Source organism: Papilio xuthus, unplaced genomic scaffold (assembly GCF_000836235.2).
Source record: "Papilio xuthus unplaced genomic scaffold, Pxut_1.1 DF828952.1, whole genome shotgun sequence".
In the NCBI taxonomy this organism is placed as follows: Eukaryota; Metazoa; Arthropoda; class Insecta; order Lepidoptera; family Papilionidae; genus Papilio; species Papilio xuthus.
The window spans coordinates 1,552,927-1,569,588 of record NW_013529697.1 but is presented as its reverse complement, the minus strand read 5'-3'; the positions used below and the strand labels follow the sequence as shown (position 1 = coordinate 1,569,588).

The 16,662-nt window shown below is 32.4% G+C and overlaps 1 protein-coding gene across 1 annotated transcript in view; it reads left to right on the top strand.

Annotated features, from left to right (window-relative positions):
- Positions 1-6,797, top strand: part of LOC106124946 (uncharacterized) — a 20,072-nt gene extending 13,275 nt beyond the window's left edge. The window contains exons 2-9 of the mRNA XM_013321991.1: positions 1,131-1,325; positions 2,346-2,437; positions 3,446-3,565; positions 3,972-4,107; positions 4,443-4,576; positions 5,358-5,588; positions 5,843-6,014; positions 6,274-6,797. Of these exons, the coding sequence (XP_013177445.1) occupies positions 1,259-1,325; positions 2,346-2,437; positions 3,446-3,565; positions 3,972-4,107; positions 4,443-4,576; positions 5,358-5,588; positions 5,843-6,014; positions 6,274-6,419 (1,098 nt within the window). The 5' untranslated portion in view covers positions 1,131-1,258 and the 3' untranslated portion in view covers positions 6,420-6,797. The remainder of the gene's footprint in view (positions 1-1,130; positions 1,326-2,345; positions 2,438-3,445; positions 3,566-3,971; positions 4,108-4,442; positions 4,577-5,357; positions 5,589-5,842; positions 6,015-6,273) is intronic.
- The last annotated feature ends 9,865 nt before the right edge of the window (positions 6,798-16,662 follow it).

The window sequence follows — 16,662 nt, the reverse complement described above, 5'->3', positions numbered from 1 at the left end:
CAACGTAATATCGGAATGCTGTCACTTACTTGATTGTACTTCGGTTGCGAGTGGACTGCGGATTGAATTTATGTTATTACAACGTACTATTGTTATGAATTTTAAAATTGTATTTGAAAGTGTCATAATTTTTTTATTACAAATAGTACAAAAGAAAGTTTTCAATTAATTTGTAGAATAGTTTACTTGATGAATTATTGTCAGTTCATAAACTGACAATCAAGGGTATCTAATATTGTGTGAATAGTAGAGTTCACAAAATAATGCGACTAGTCAATTTATAAATAACTCATCCAATTATAAAGTGTCCAACTTTAAAATTGGTTGGGTACGATTCTATTTTTAGAGTTCCGCCAACACGTCGTGATTATTTCGATCCAACTCAGCATTTCAGATTAGAATAAACTTATTTTCTATTTAACGGGTAAACGTAAATTTAAAACTCTCCGACAGTTTACAAATTGACTGTTAATGTAGCTTTGAAGCTTATCACTTATTCAACATTATAACATAATTAAAATATACTTTCGAAAATGTGAAAAGATTCAGGATATTGAGGCGGAGAAAATTTATGACGCAGAAGCAAGTGTCGGTAGAGGACGCCCTAGTTCCAAACTTTATCGATCAGATTGCTTTCAGAGCTGTTTTTGAAGCACTAGTTACCGATAAGGGTAAACTTTTCGAATAGAGAATATGCGAATAAGTTATTTAAAAATAACCCTTTTAAAGAATTATATAATAAATAAAATTTAAACTTTTAGTTTCAAAATTTATTATTAACTAGCTGTCGCCCGCGACTACAATCGTGCGGAAGTAAAAAAAATAATTACTATCCTATGTTTTCTTCTAGTAAATGTTTCAAGTCTTTGCCAATTTTCAGCGAGATCCATGCAGCCAATCAGAAGATACCTTCTAACAAACATCCATCCACACTTTCGCATTTATAACATTACTTACTTACTCCGCTGGCCAATCGACCCAAAGTGGGTCTTGGCCTCTGACACAAGAGATCGCCAAAGTCGCCTGTCTTGCGCCTTCTCCTGGCAGTCCATCGCATTTATAACATTAGTAAGATTTATTAGTACGATTTAATTATAACAGTACGACTCAAATTATATATTTTTTTACAGTGACTATTCACGTGAGGAAAGTATGAATGAATAAAACGTAATGAGACGTCATTCGGATTTCCTATAAAAAGTTCGGTAGCGAACATTTTGCCAGTGATGGTGTAAAAAGTAGAGTAGAATCGTGGGCGATGTTGCTGAACTGGAGAAGATGGTCCTACTTCGTGATTATATGTTTAATGCACATCGTAAAACAAGGTAAATAAATATATTGAATACATTCGTTCTTATTAGCCGACTTCAAAAAGAAGGAGGTAATCAATTCGTCAGTCTTTTATATATGTTAACGCGTAACTCCGTTCCTGGTTCTCCAATATTGATTTTTTTAATCGAAAGGTAATGCTTGTAGGTACGTTCAATTTTTTTTTAATCATTTAACTTACTAGATAAATAGTAGTATTTGAGTTCGAGAAAATTTATAATATCATCTTTGTCCTTTTCTCTACTTAGGATAGGTACAGTATCTTCCACACTAATATATCTCTATCAGTAGTAATATTTTTATTCCCTCCTCTTTCTTTTTATAATTACTTCGAGCTGCCTTCACAGCTAAACTGCAACAATACAAAACGCACTAAGCCATAATAGATGTCAGCTCTTTACCTTAGCTGTCATCATTGTCCGTACCCACTGACATGTCCCGGACGCGCACCCGGATGACGTCATCTCTATACAAACATGTCCGCCTGTCCCTCTGGACCTTTTCCTATATCACTGTTCATATTCCACACCATTATACCTATAGATTTGATATTACAATCCATTGGTCCAAATACTTACACCAACACATGCTATTTACATTGTTAAGGTATTATATATCACATACAAACGGCATCTTATATACATATTATATATTTTCAATGTTATGTGTGTAACTGATATTAACCCTAACACACTATTCATTTAGAGAAACCCGACCTTAATTAAGAGGCGTGAATGAGAAAATTGATCTCCCCAATTGAATAACATCGAGCGTTGTATGAAAGGATACGTTATTAAGATTGTTTTCTCTGAAAGTAATATAATTTATAAACAGTTTATATTAAATCTCGAAACCCAGACTAGCGTATATTTCTTTATGTTCATATTTTTTAATGTTCTCTCTCTTTTATTTTTCTTTTCAATAAATTGCAATCGGCGATGGAAAAGCAACCAGAAAATATTGACTAGTCGTAATAATATAATCTGGGACATTGGATAATTGGTGTTTTGTTTTAGGGAGCGGACAGGCAACAGACGTGGATGTCCGTCTGACAGCACCCAGCTGGGTCGCACGAGGTGGATCCGCGACTATGCGATGTCTACATCAGGTGATACTGCTATTATTCTTTCTTTACTGGTTTTATTTTATAATTATAAATGTGTGTACATACTCTTAATTTTAAATTTAGAAATGTGTGTGTACCAAGTGCCAAAAAAACTCCAATTGACTGTCTTTTATTATTATTTAACAGTTACAATCAGATTAAAAAACAAATGACATGTCATTCTTCAAAATTAGACAAACTGTTTTCGCCCCAAATGCGACAAAGTTGTTACCTTTATTTTTGGGCCGGTTTGGTTGGAAAAATGATATATACTCGGTAGCTATTGTGAATAACTAGCTGATAGCCCGCGACTCCATCCGCGCGACACATAATAAAACTTAATCAATAGCCTATGTGTTCCTTTTGAATATGTTTTTGTCTATGCAAAATTTCATCGAGATCCGTTTAACCGTTTTGGAGATGCTTCATAACAAACAACCATCCACGCATGTGACTAAAATTTTGCATTTATAATGTAAGTTAGAAGTAAAATTTAGGTACATTATAGGAACACTGTTAAATATTAAATAGTGCAGGAAAGATATAAGCATTTGTTTGAAACTTCTCGCAAGACATTAATAGCGGAGTAAACCACTTTCTGCACCGCCTCCGCGTTTGACTATAAATAAAAGATCTCATCTCGCGAACGAAAGCACCGCGTTGTGTTGTTTTCGCAAGCTTTGTATGCAACTAATTTGACAAGAAAGTCTAATTAATGTTTACTTTTCATTAATTTGGCTTCTGTTATTATGTAACAATGTTTAAATGATAGGAATTATTTCCTAACTAATCGAAAGTCTTTATTTCACCTTTTAAATGTATATTGAATTTGAAAAAAAACAGTGAAATAAACAGATTTAAATTCATATAAATATTATACTTAAGTCGTACACAAATAAAATCCTATTAATTTTAGAATAAAAATATTAAAAATAAAAAGAAAAGTCTAATATGTAGTTAGACTTAATTAGTTAATAGCCTTTATAATGTTATTTATTTCTTTATCATTAGGTACCTCCACAATTACTCTATAAAGTTGAATTCCTAAGATCGGGAGCCAAACTATTGCAGTATGTTCGCGAGAGAGTACCGCCGTTTACCAATTACACGTTTCCTGGTGGAAAGTTAAATGTAAGTTACGAAAAATTATTTTAAATTTTTAATTAAAAAAATAGTTTATGTTACAAATGACTTAGCTAAAAAAAAACAAAAGATAGCTATCACAATTGGTTGTGGTTTAAAAGATAGAAGGTAAAAGGTCACGGGGTCGATCATCCACTAGTCCGATCAAGAGAAGGCTATATTGGAACTTAATCACGACTGCCCTGAGACAAGCCGAAGATATGACAGCGTGGAGATAGCTGGTCGACGCATCTGTAAAGGCATATCAAGACGAGCACGACCCTCAGTAATGAAGTATACGAAGAAACTATCATAAATCCAACTTGGCTGGATAACAAATACCTTAAATAACATACCAAATTAAAAACAAAACAATAGTTTTTTTCTGTAGTATTGACAGTGTACAATGTTGCAGATGTCTCTCGTAACTGAAAATTCTATAACAATCGAGAATTTGGATCCTTCAGCGTCAGGCTTGTATTGGTGCGAGGTGTCTCTAGAGACGCCGATCTTTACGGCCGCCTCGCCGCCGCATCAGCTTACTGTAGTCTGTAAGTATAATAATATTTCCCTTAAGAATACCACTTCTTGAATCAAAGATAAATTCAATTTTCTTTAGGTTAATATCAGAGATTCGTTATTTTTCTCATGTTCCTTTCATAATTTCACCGATTTCGATTAAGTCCTTGTTGAATTTGCGAACCCTTAATTTTATATCCTATCATTGTCTTCCGTGGCTCCTAGGATTTCCTGGAAAACCGAGAATTATTGATCTGTCTCTATATGAAAATTCCAAAACTTATTATAAATATATCATGTTTATAAAAAAGAACGTCTAGAATTATTTATCAAGGTTTGATGATTTGTTAAACATTTTTTTAATCAGATGCCCAAAAGCATCCACCGATCATAACATTCGGAAAACCCGATGTGGTTGTCGAAGGATTGCTGCGAGCTAACTGTACCAGCGCACCGGCCGCGCCCGCGCCGCGTCTCACCTGGTATATTGACAATGAAAAGGTAAAGATATACTCAAAATAATTTATAATCTTAATTTATTTATTAATCAACCCGAGAGCGTACTCACAAGTTCATTGTTACTAATTATCATTTCATTTATTTAACACGTTAGCTGCCTTGTCGGACTATATGTCCGACAAGCTAATGTTTCATTCAGGTCTTGTCGGACTATGTGTTCGACAATCCATACTTTCATTCATATGTAAATAATAAGTATATGAGCAATGTAAATAAGCTATTACTATATTTTTGACACAATAAAAAAAATCGTTTTTCGAAAAATTATTCTGGCAGCTAACGTGTTAATCGACAATTATACAAAACTCAGACAGTTATATGAATAGTCTGTCTTTTCTGGTTCTGATTTTATTCGGAAAATTGGTACATTATATATAATTTTATAAACTTGCGGCAATTTCACTGAAATGTAAATAATACACATAGTAATACATATATAAATATGTTATGAGAATACTATGTATGGAGAAATTTCTCCGCATTAACAATTCAGTTGGCTACTGGATCGATGTAATTGCAGTTATTGCGTGCTGGGATTAATTTAATAATTTCAAGGACTTAAGAAAATTGATCGAAATAGACCGAAGAGAATTACCGTTAAAAGGAAGTAATTTAAATACCTACTTATGTCTAACATTGAATTATTATGATAAAGTATGACAAAGCTCTGAAAAATAATTCGACTATTTTAATTTTTTATTAAGCCTAAATAAATTTATTTCACACCACATCAATTCAAAATTTTAAAATCGTTTATTTTTAGGTACCTGAGGATTCTATCAAATATTTCTCGTACAGAGTATCAAGTTCGACTCGAACTAAAGGCGGCGGTGGATACAAAAACAGAAAGTATCATCACCGATATATAGCTCCAGAGTTTAACTATACAGCTAAATATTGGGCTCTAGTTAGTGAGACTACCACAATAACACCGAACACGACTAAACATAACAAATGTACTTTAAATGAAGCGCAAAGCGAAGAAATGAAAAAGGTACTTACAAGATAACTATTATGCCATCAAACGTAAAACATTGGTATCTTTATTTATTCCGCTACGACTTAGGGATCTTTAAGATGCGAGCGTATAATTTTCTTAAAGGCCGACAACGCATCTGTGGTTCCTCTGGTATTTCAGATGGACGTCGTTGAACACCTTGGTACTTCCGATGCTCTTTTGACCCCTTATTTTATAAAAAAAATCTAGGGTCCAATCTCGTTTCTAATCATATGCTCGGTGTACCATAGATTCGCGAGAAGCCACGGGAACCACAAATAGTTCCGATATCTTTATGGGTGTCGATCGCGGAGCTGAGGACTCCAGCACATGGCAGACTGCAGCTCACCTGCACAGCCACCATTCCTGATGAGGTCGGCCCCGGGGAGCGATACGCTGATCTAAAGAAACAAACTGTATCAGGTATTACTTTGAAATTTCTAGATTTTTCACTACAAATTAGGGATTTTACGAAACGATTTTGATTTTTGCACAATGAATGCAACTTTTTGGATAAATTTGGTCTAATTTTTAAATTAAAAACTTATAGTCCATCACCAATAACTTCATATTGTTAACTTTTTTATTTAAAAATTTAAAGGAATACATTAAAAAAAATCTCATGATTAAAATTTCTACAATCGAATAAACAACATTTAATATTTAACTATTATTCCAACAGTTGAGATGAACGAATTAAGCCTCAAACGACCACTAACAGAAACTAGCCAAGCTAATGCGACCGCATCGTTTATATTACCGCATCATCCTCTTTGGATTATCAGCTACGGTGTACTCTTACATGAGCTTCAACTACTATTATATTAAAAAAATACCGACACAGGAGCTCGCAAACATGGAAGTTACAGTGAATTTCCACTGTCGTAACACTTATTTGACAACATTGCTATCTCTCTCACTCTATTTGAAAACAACAGTAATAGTAAAAGTCTGATATAATAGAAGAGACCATGGGAGATCAAGATCAATCCAAATTGACAAAAATTAATAAATTACCCATGAACACTTTGATAGGCAAATAATCAAAGCATGTTTTTAATAAATAATATTTGATCCAAAATAATCATCTGGTCACCTATATGAAAATCGATCTTCCACTGACTCCTAGACTACAAGTGTCACGACATTTGAAATTTATTCTTAGCAACCGCATTACTTAATATTTTATGTCGATCCATATTAGTGACCCCATACGTTTATACTGTCAAGTCTATCGCTTAAATGTCTATTATTTTTATACGGAAAATAAATCAAATATTTCTTATATGAAATTGTATTTTGTTTCTAAGAATCCAATAGAATTTGAAAGTATTATTTGTCACAGAATATGAAATTAAATTTTATTCCTGAGCTTCTGCATGTCAATTACATGAACTCCACCACAGGGTGTTACCAGTTAACTGCTTAGTGGGTTTCTGAGACCAATATCCCCGTTTAAAACATATCGTCATCCCTGTCATTATCTTTGGCATGTTTGAGATAACAATATGTTTTAGACGGGTATTTTGGTCTCAGAAACCCATGGTAAATAATTTCAGTTAAGTCAACAATTTCATATATTTCTTAAACCCCTATAATCCTTGTTAATAATATATTTTTATGTAGCATTTTTGAACTCTGATTGCTGAATGTAACCAAATGCAACTCTTTAATAATTCTTCAGTAGTAATGACGCTCTTGTATTTAAAATCTATTTCTAAAAGTAAAGTTGTAAATTATTTTTATGCGTCTATTTTTAATGGAATTAATTCGTCTGTTTAAATTATTTTCGTAATTTCTACTATTTATGTATTATAATATTTTTTTTCTTTGCCATGCGGTTATAAATAATTCTTTTTTTATTTCTATACTTCATGTTCGTTCACTTTCCCCTGACAAGGTACTAGATGTATATCCAAATAATATTTCTAGTGGTATCCAAGTCACTTGCTATTAGTAATGTTGATGTCTATTAGAAATCGTGGGTTGTTCTTTAAACTTAGAGCCATGCCACACGGGCAAATACGGTGTCTAAACGCAATTTGTACTCTTCTATGAAGCATACTAATTGCGTATTATTTGAATGATAAAAAAATTAAATTTCAATATTTTAAAAATAAATTTAGTCGCTGCGGAATTATACTACTCTAACGTACGTATGGTGATTATATCCCAATTACTAATGTTTTCCGTCAGAGCAATTTTATAAATCAATTGTTCCCCGGTTAAACAACGCTCCTTCGTAATTAGGACAACGCAACGCCCGTCTGGCATCGCTCTTACACCGCTTTTAGTGTTGTCCTCATATTTAACTAATATCAGAATACTTATAAATTTGGCAAACATAAATAAATAATATTGCTAAGTTGTGAAATTGTTACCTTATTATCGGTACTGCAGATGTACTACTGAAAAATAAATTTTAATCTGCGTACACTCAGCTTATTCCTATAAAATTGTTATTAATTAATTTGGGTCCATATTCATATTATAGTAAATAATAAATTTATTCTTGTTAAAATTTTCTTTTGAATATTTTTTTAATTGGGTCTGTGAAAAATTTGAACGAAATATTTTAGAAACGAATTTTCATTTGTTTCCCTGCTAAGTTCGTACAAAATGACCTTTCAAGTTATTTGGATTGAGTCTGTATTGGTTGTCTGCCAAGGTTTCGTGTTTATTCAAGTCAGAACAAAGTGTTTATTGAAATGTTTGTTGCGATCGTGTTTTGTAAATATTTACGATATAGGGATTCCTTTTGTGGGATTGTGGTTGTGTTGTTTAAAACCTTTATTGTTATCAGAGTTTGCATATTTTATTACTTAATATAATAAAGTCTAACTTATTAACCTTGGGTTTTTGAGACCAAAATCTCTGTATAAAACTTATCATCCCTGTTACGTTGACAAAACAGAAACAATATTTTTAAACGCATATTTCGGCCTCAGAAACTCACGGTAAATATGGTTTTCTTATTTCAAATTCTGTACTTTTTTTTTTTCAATTTTATAATATTTGTATTTTTCCTTAATGCCAGTAATGCTTTTCTCTTTATATTAAAGCGCGATTTTAAAATTTCGATAGTGAGAAAATATTTTATGATTCATAATATTTGTCTGTATGTTTTAACAGATATTTTCGATATAATTAATGTGACGCTGTAAGAGCATATAGTTATAATGTTAATAGAGATTATCAAGGGAGCATTGGACTTTTAAATAATTTTCGAACAAATATTTAAAAAAAATGAAGAAAAAAAAATTACATCACTACTAATAATATTTCTATAAAATCTTGCGTTAAAAAATATTTTTAATATTTAAAAAAAAATGTGATTTTTTACTTTTTTCGTAAATGTCAAATATTTTCGTGTTGTGTCTTGATGTTCGACAGTTGTTTGAAAATGTAAAAGTTGAATGTTTCTTTGGTGTTGAAAGTCTTCCTGCAGCTCTTTACACTGACTATAGTAGAGAGATATTTGTTAGGCTAAAGGATGTGATAAGTCAAGAGATGTATATGAAAGCAGAATATATATTTTAAAACATTAAAAAGTTATTATAATTATAAAGATTGTATGTTATAAATGTGTAATAGCTGTTAGTTCAACAGATTAAAAAATATATTATATTAAATGTGCGAAATCCTATTGTCGACAATCGCTTTTATGTGTCTTTATGCTAAAGTGTCAAAGCAATGTAAGGACGTGTTTTTTTTTCTTCAATTTTTTTCGAAACTAAAGCGATTGTTGATTTTATTTTAATTCCTGGCCATTTAAATATTACGTTAAGTAGAATATTAATGAGGAAATAAAGTGTATAAAGCATAAAATGTTTTGTTTTTGTTTAACATCTCCTTGACATTTTACTACTAAACGTGGGTTTTACAATAAGCTTTCTTAGCCTAAATCGAATGTCTGTAATTTCAGTTGTGACTTATTTTGATTCCCACCTCTTAAGGTATATAAATTTTCGTGAGACATAATTATAAACTAAAAATAAAGCGGGTAACAATAACTGGATTTATCCGGTGTTGGCTGTTGCAGCCCCGTTTCATGGCGGTTGCGTGGCCAGTACTCGCTGCGCCTCCTTAGACATTTATGAAACATGTTTTTGACATCGATTCGTATTTTGAAATTTTATTTTATCTCGTCCTTTTCTTTTTTTAAATCATCTATTCATAATTAAAAGGTATCCGTGTTATATACCATTATTTCTCCCACATTAATATCATATTAACACGTTGAGCGCCACGTCAGCTATCGGTGGCTGACACTAGATTTTCCATTTAGGCCGCGTCCGCGATCGGTGGCTGACACTAGATTTTCTGTTTAGGTCGCGTAAACCATCGGTGGCTGACAGCGTGTAACATGACAATTATAAAATTTTACATTATTTAGCGTTAAAAATGTAAACTATTTTGTACAGCGATCGGAAACACCGGCTTTTTAGTACCATTGCGTATAAACGGCGCTCGTGGCCTGCACGGGATTGTCTTAGAAATACGCGTGACGCTCAACGTGTTAAATGAAATAAACAGGAAAAATATTATATTATAGAAAATATATGTTATTTTCCTACATTCAGTTAGTAGATAAAAGAAAATCACATTACAATTGTGAGCTATTTTAGTTAACAATAGCGATTATGTCAGTACTCATGTGTTTCTACGGCAGTATTAATTGCGGACGTTGTACGTCTTTTGTCCAGCAAATGCACGTTTTGAAACTCATGTGCTTGCAAACAACACGTATCACATTTGTTAAACATGGTCATTTGTAAACGTAATTATATTTAGATGATTGTTTTATTTGTTTAGAAATTTATATAAAAGACTAGAGCACGTCCGCGACTGTGTCCGCGCGGTATACAAATTTTAGTAAGTAGCCAATTCTCTAGATTATATTATACTTCTGTGTGAAATTTCATTGAATTGTTCTGGAATTACATTCTAATAAACATCCATCCATCTATTAATCCATCCAAACATTCGCATTTATAATATAATATTAGTAAATTAAAAGTGGTAAATGTCGAAATGAATGTTGATTTGAATTATGGCAAATAAAATATAGAATCTGTTTACTTCTCTGAATTACGAGAATTTCTTATTTTATTCAATTATTTCATCTTTCATACGATATTTCACCTTATTTGTTACACAACGTTATATTTTTCCGGCTCGTTTCCTAGTTTCGATAACACAAAGGAGCATCGCAGGGCGAGTGTTTATCGGCCTCAAAATATAATACGCCTCGAAATAAAACCTTTGAGCCTAAAAGGAATGCGTAAACAAAGCTTTTTTCTCATCAGATGTGGTGATATTTTGATTTTCATAAAAAAATGACATTAATCAGAATACACATCCGGAGGCCTAGCACGAATATTTGCGATAAGCGCTTTTGTATCATCATCGTTCATCATCATCAGCTCACTATACGTCTCCATTGAGGGGCTCGGAGCCTATCCTAAGGTAAGGGTGATTAGGCCATAGTCAAACACGCTGGCCAAGTGCGGGTTGGTTGACTTCAAACATATCTTTAAATTTCTTCTCAGTTATGTGTAGGTTGCATCACGATGTTTTCCTGTACCGTAAGAACGTCGGATAAATGTACATCTGTAAATCGAACATCGAAAAACACATGGTAGGATTCGAACCCAGGACCTGCAGATTGCAAGTCAAGTGCTTGACCCCTGAGCCACCGACGCTCTATCATCGTTAATTATGACAAAATTAGTATAAGATTTTTGATGTACTTTATGTCCGGTAGAGGCGGCACAAATTTAACCGATGACAATACGATGGCGATTGTCACAAAATATTCCTGATCGGCCCACTATATTATTCAAATTATGTACATTTTCTTGTTCTAGGCATAGTTTAAGTTTATACTAATCATCAAACACCAGTTGTATTTTTAATAGCGACTGGAAACAGTGGTCCGTGTATGGCGAACTTTAATTAGTGATTGTCTAACGCCAACACTTAAAGCTGTCCGGGTATACCGGCCTTTTAGAGTATAAACTTCAAATGCAGCTGTAATGATTTTAATGACTATGAAAATATTATTCATCTTTGTATACCAAATATCATGTTTAAATAATTTCTAACTTTTACAAGAAACTGTACTTACTAAGTTTATAATTACTCAAAGCAAAATGTTAGGCACCAGCAAATATTTCTTTAATAATTCGACTAAATTATTAATAAGTCCCGAAGAAATAAAGGTAAAAGAACGACATCAAAGAACTTTAGATGAAAAAAAGAAATCTTTGATAATAAAAAATACGAAAACCTTATGAATTTCATACAACACTGAACATTTCCATTACGACATCCTTATAGAACGCCCACATATTTTTATTCCAACTTGACTTAATCGATACCATACCATATACCAGAATATACCAATTTGGTATATTCTAAAACGATATTCAGAGGGTCTATCATGAATATTCGTGATAATGATTTAGAAACTACGTTAAGTATACCAAAAAATATCTTACAAATTTTGACATCCTCGTAAGAAATCTTTTTCTTTTTATTTTTTGTAAATAAATATAATTTATTACAGTTTTCAGCAATTTAATAAACAAAGAAACTAAAATGAAAAAGCAGATGTTGTAATTAATAAATAAAATAAAAATTGTAAAGTAAATGTGTGTAGTTGAAGTCAATGGAAATGGAAATTATAGCAAACCAATGTAAACAATTTACCTTTACAAAGCAGTAATTACAGGCTCATTATAAACAGATATCAATTTAAAAACTTACACTTACCAGAATAAATCCACAGACAATAAAAAACATAGCCAGCCAGTAAAATAAATAAAAAAAATATTTCCATTGAATTCGAACATAAAAAATTAAGATGAATTTCGAAATAAGAATCACGGACTAATGTGTAGTATTAGTTTATAGATGGCCAGTAGTAGACTATACGTGAGTTTTCCAAAGATCAATTTTCATTAACTATTAGGACGAAATATCGTGGATTCGTATAAAAAGTAGTGAGGTCCTGCCAGTGGGCTATATAAAATGAGTTTGTGAGAACCGGCAGCTGTTGCCAGGCGGTATTACAAGGTCGCTCACTTACAACAAGAAACTCTAAATGGAAATAAAATTCCGATAGCTATCGGAAATCTAAGGATCCCTTGGATGCCATCTAGCGGACATTGCAATCGAGATTTTATTAATTTAACGCTTAAATTGAAAATTCTGAAAGAGATAAAGCATTTTTTACCGTTGGATTTCGCGGCACCGTTTTTAAATCTTACTCGGAAATCTTGTATACACAATAACAATGTGAAGATACAAAAGGACAAAAAAAAATCGACGAAGTTGTCATTTTTTTGGTCAATTATACAATTCAATCATTACCATATTTTGTCAAGAGACGATTTACATTGATTGTAAATCGTTCTAAAACTTCTCAATCATACTTCACACTAATATTATAAATGCGAATGCTTAGATGGATGGATGTTTCTTAGAAGGTATAGCATTCGTTGCGTTATATTTGGCTCGTTGATGTACCGACACGTGCTACCGGTCCAAAAGCCTGACATCGACTGACGTTCCCTCTCCCCGGCATGTACTTATGGCGTGTACGTTCGAGACAAACAAAACTACGTTAATGCATACACTACAGAAGGTATCTCCAGTACGGCTCAATAGATCTTGATGAAATTTGTCACAGATGTATAATATAGTCTGGAAGAACACATAGGTTACTATCAAGTTTTTTTTTAAATTCCGCGCGGATGAAGGCGCGGGCAACAGCTTGTATTTTCTTACAATGAAAAGAAAAGGAACAGTTTACCACACCTTACTAATTGACTCCACCTAAGTAATTGAAGTAAACTATAACGTTCTGCAATTTTTAATTAATAAATAATTTTGATCGGCAATCGCAACGGCTGTTAATATTTCAAACTATGGCGCGGACGCGTGCTGCTGAAGGCAATAAAAATAACTTCCTAAGTGAACTTCGAAGCAGTCATTAGAAACTTAAAATGGAAACTGCCAGCCAATTTTCCTAACTACCTGATATTGATCGTACGCTATTAAATTTATTAAAATTTACGTTCCTTTGTTCTTAAAATTTGTCTCTATGAATATTTTCGTATATGTTTGCAAAGTTTTTGGCCTTAGATATTCTTTGTTTACCACGAATTAATTATATTTTCATTCTTATTAAAAAAAAGTTTTAAAAAATGTTTTTACTAAACTAAAAAAGGGAAACATAGGATATTGTTTTTTACTTACACTGAGACCATTTGGCGAGCAAAAGCTAGTTAGGTTTAGAGTTATATATAATGTCCTTAATGTATATATTGATCTCCTATCCTATAAGCCTATCTCTAAAAGTAAACAAAATAATTTTACAAGTCCATGTCACAAAGTCTTGTCGAGAAAAACTTTTACATGATAATAATAAAGCCGGATAAATTACACATTCCACGCTCGAGAATTTAATTTAGGATCCGCCATATATTACCTTTGCTTATTATGTGAACATTGCACACCAATAATGTGTTGAATGAGGGTAGAAATAACTATGTTTATCATATATTATATATAAGTAGACATACATACTTACAGAATTATTTATATTATAGTGTGTCACAGTTTCCCCTTTTAAAGACTTTTTTCTGTTACCATAATCATTTAAACTAATTCAGTGTTGATAAATGAAATCCAAAAAATGGAACAGACAGAGGAATCAAAAACTCTTTTTGAAGTCGATTAAAAATAGAAATCGCATTTCTCCCTCTATGGTACTTATCTAAAATAAAAATAAATTAAGGATAGAAAAGGGTGTTAAGACTTAACTGACGACGTAAAACAGCAGTGTTTAATGTACTTTTGTAAGTTATTTTTTTTATACTAGGTGTCGCACGCGACTTTTTGTTCGCAATTTAAAAATGATAAATAAGTAGCCTATGTCTTCTTCTAGACTATATTATACTTCTATGTCAAATATCATCGAGATCCGATGAGCGGTTCCGAAGATACCTTCAAAAAAACATACATCCGTCTATCCAAACACACGCATTTATAATATTAGTCAAATTTAAGATTAAATTATATTAAAATAAAAGAAAACGTAAAACAATTAGACACAATTTCTAGAGAAGGTTTAAACTATGAGCAGAAACTATTCGATTTCTTGAGTTTGAAGAAGTATGCTTCAGATTATAGCTGCGAAGAATTCCAGCGGTAGAGCATTCCTATTAAGCTTCCCTCGAGCTTTAACTATTTCTCTCTTATATTCTAGAGTCTTTATAAAACTAGTTCATGCTGGAATTTTTGAATAAATTTTACATTTTTCATCCCTTAAAATAGGACTTAAGAATACTTCAGGTACTTACACTTTGGCGAAGCTTTTTCTTTCAAATAATGAAATGTAAACAAGAAAACAAGCTCTTTATGTCACTTAGTACGATATAATAGTAGAGTCGAAACAACGACTTAATCCAAAACTCTACCAGCAAAATAAATGTTTTACAAATCATTTCTATGGGTAACTTGGTTTATATTATGGTCACATTACAATGTATTTTTTATCAAGTTTTATTTTTGTCACATGTAAAAATGATATACCATGACAGAAACCATGTTTTACTATACACATTTTCACAAAAATGTATACAGTGGTAGAGCCCGCTTTAACATCTTCGCAACAATTGGCCCGGCTCGCCCGGTGAAATACCACGACCACACAGAAGACAGGTGTCAAGTGGAAGCAATTCCGCGTTTCGTCTGATGAGTGTGCGTCCCGGAGGCCTTACTTAGTCCCCTTTACCTTCCCACCCTTTTTCTTATAAGGACTGGATGGGAAGTGGAAGTGGACTTTCCGGATGAGAGGATGCATGGAAAGGGAAAATATTTTCTTTCTGTGCATTCTCTCCTCCGTCGATTAAAGGTAGACAACGCAAATGCAATTACGTATGACTATGGGCATCGGTCACTTCGCTATATCAGCGATTTCAGGTGGCCGCTCGCTCGTTTGCCATCTTATGATATAAAAAAGACACTTATGAATATTAAAAAGCAGACATATCAATTTCTCGGTAACTTTTGATGTTCCATTAGTTTAATACGACTAAAAAACATAATATATAAAAGAATATGTCGCTAGTTTTGTTTGTAGAGAGCTTTGTACGTAAGGTCAAATGTTTGCGAGTCGCAACAAAACGTGTAAAAGGTGAGCTTTACAAAGGCGACCTTATAACTATACATTTCATGGTATCATCAGGAAAGCTGTTAAAAGCACTAACTTAGTAAGATATTATATTTACAATAAGTAGCCAAAGTTTTTTTTTCAAATTACTAATATTATAAATGCGAATTTTTGCATGGACGGATGGATATTTATTAGGTATCTCTAGAACTTTTGCATGTATCGCTGAAATTTTGCATATACAGAACACAGTCTACTAATTACTAGTACTAGGCTACTAATTAAGTATTTTTTTTAATTTCGCGCGGAGGTAGTAAGATTTCTTCGTGATTCAATCAAATGAAGTCCTCATTTAAAGGAAAAATAACACATATAGCATTAGTTTGTTAATTAAAGAAAAATCCGATATTGTTACGATGTTGATAGACCACACAAAGAAAAGACACTGACGAAAACTAAGCAGTGAAAGTTTTCTCGTGACCTTTACACCTCACCCTTCGTGGAAGCGAACCGTTAAATTGATTACGTAAACATGTCGATAAAAAGAAAAAAGTTAGTACTACTAAATTTATCTCGTACAAAGAAGATTGAATTAAGATGTTCAATCAAGACAAAAATAAGAACGATATTTTAATGCTTTACACTTATACAGGTAATTTAAAATGACAAGGAGAATTTTATATTATATTTTATAATATGTATCACTTTGTTATATACATTAGCTGTCGCCCACGACTCCGTCTGTATGTAAATAAAAAAAACTTAATTAGTAACTTTTATATTCTTCCGGACTATGTTCTACTTCTATACCAAATTTCAGCGAGATCAAGACAGCCGTTCTGGAGATACTTTTAAACAAACATTCATCCATCCATCCAAATAATATAA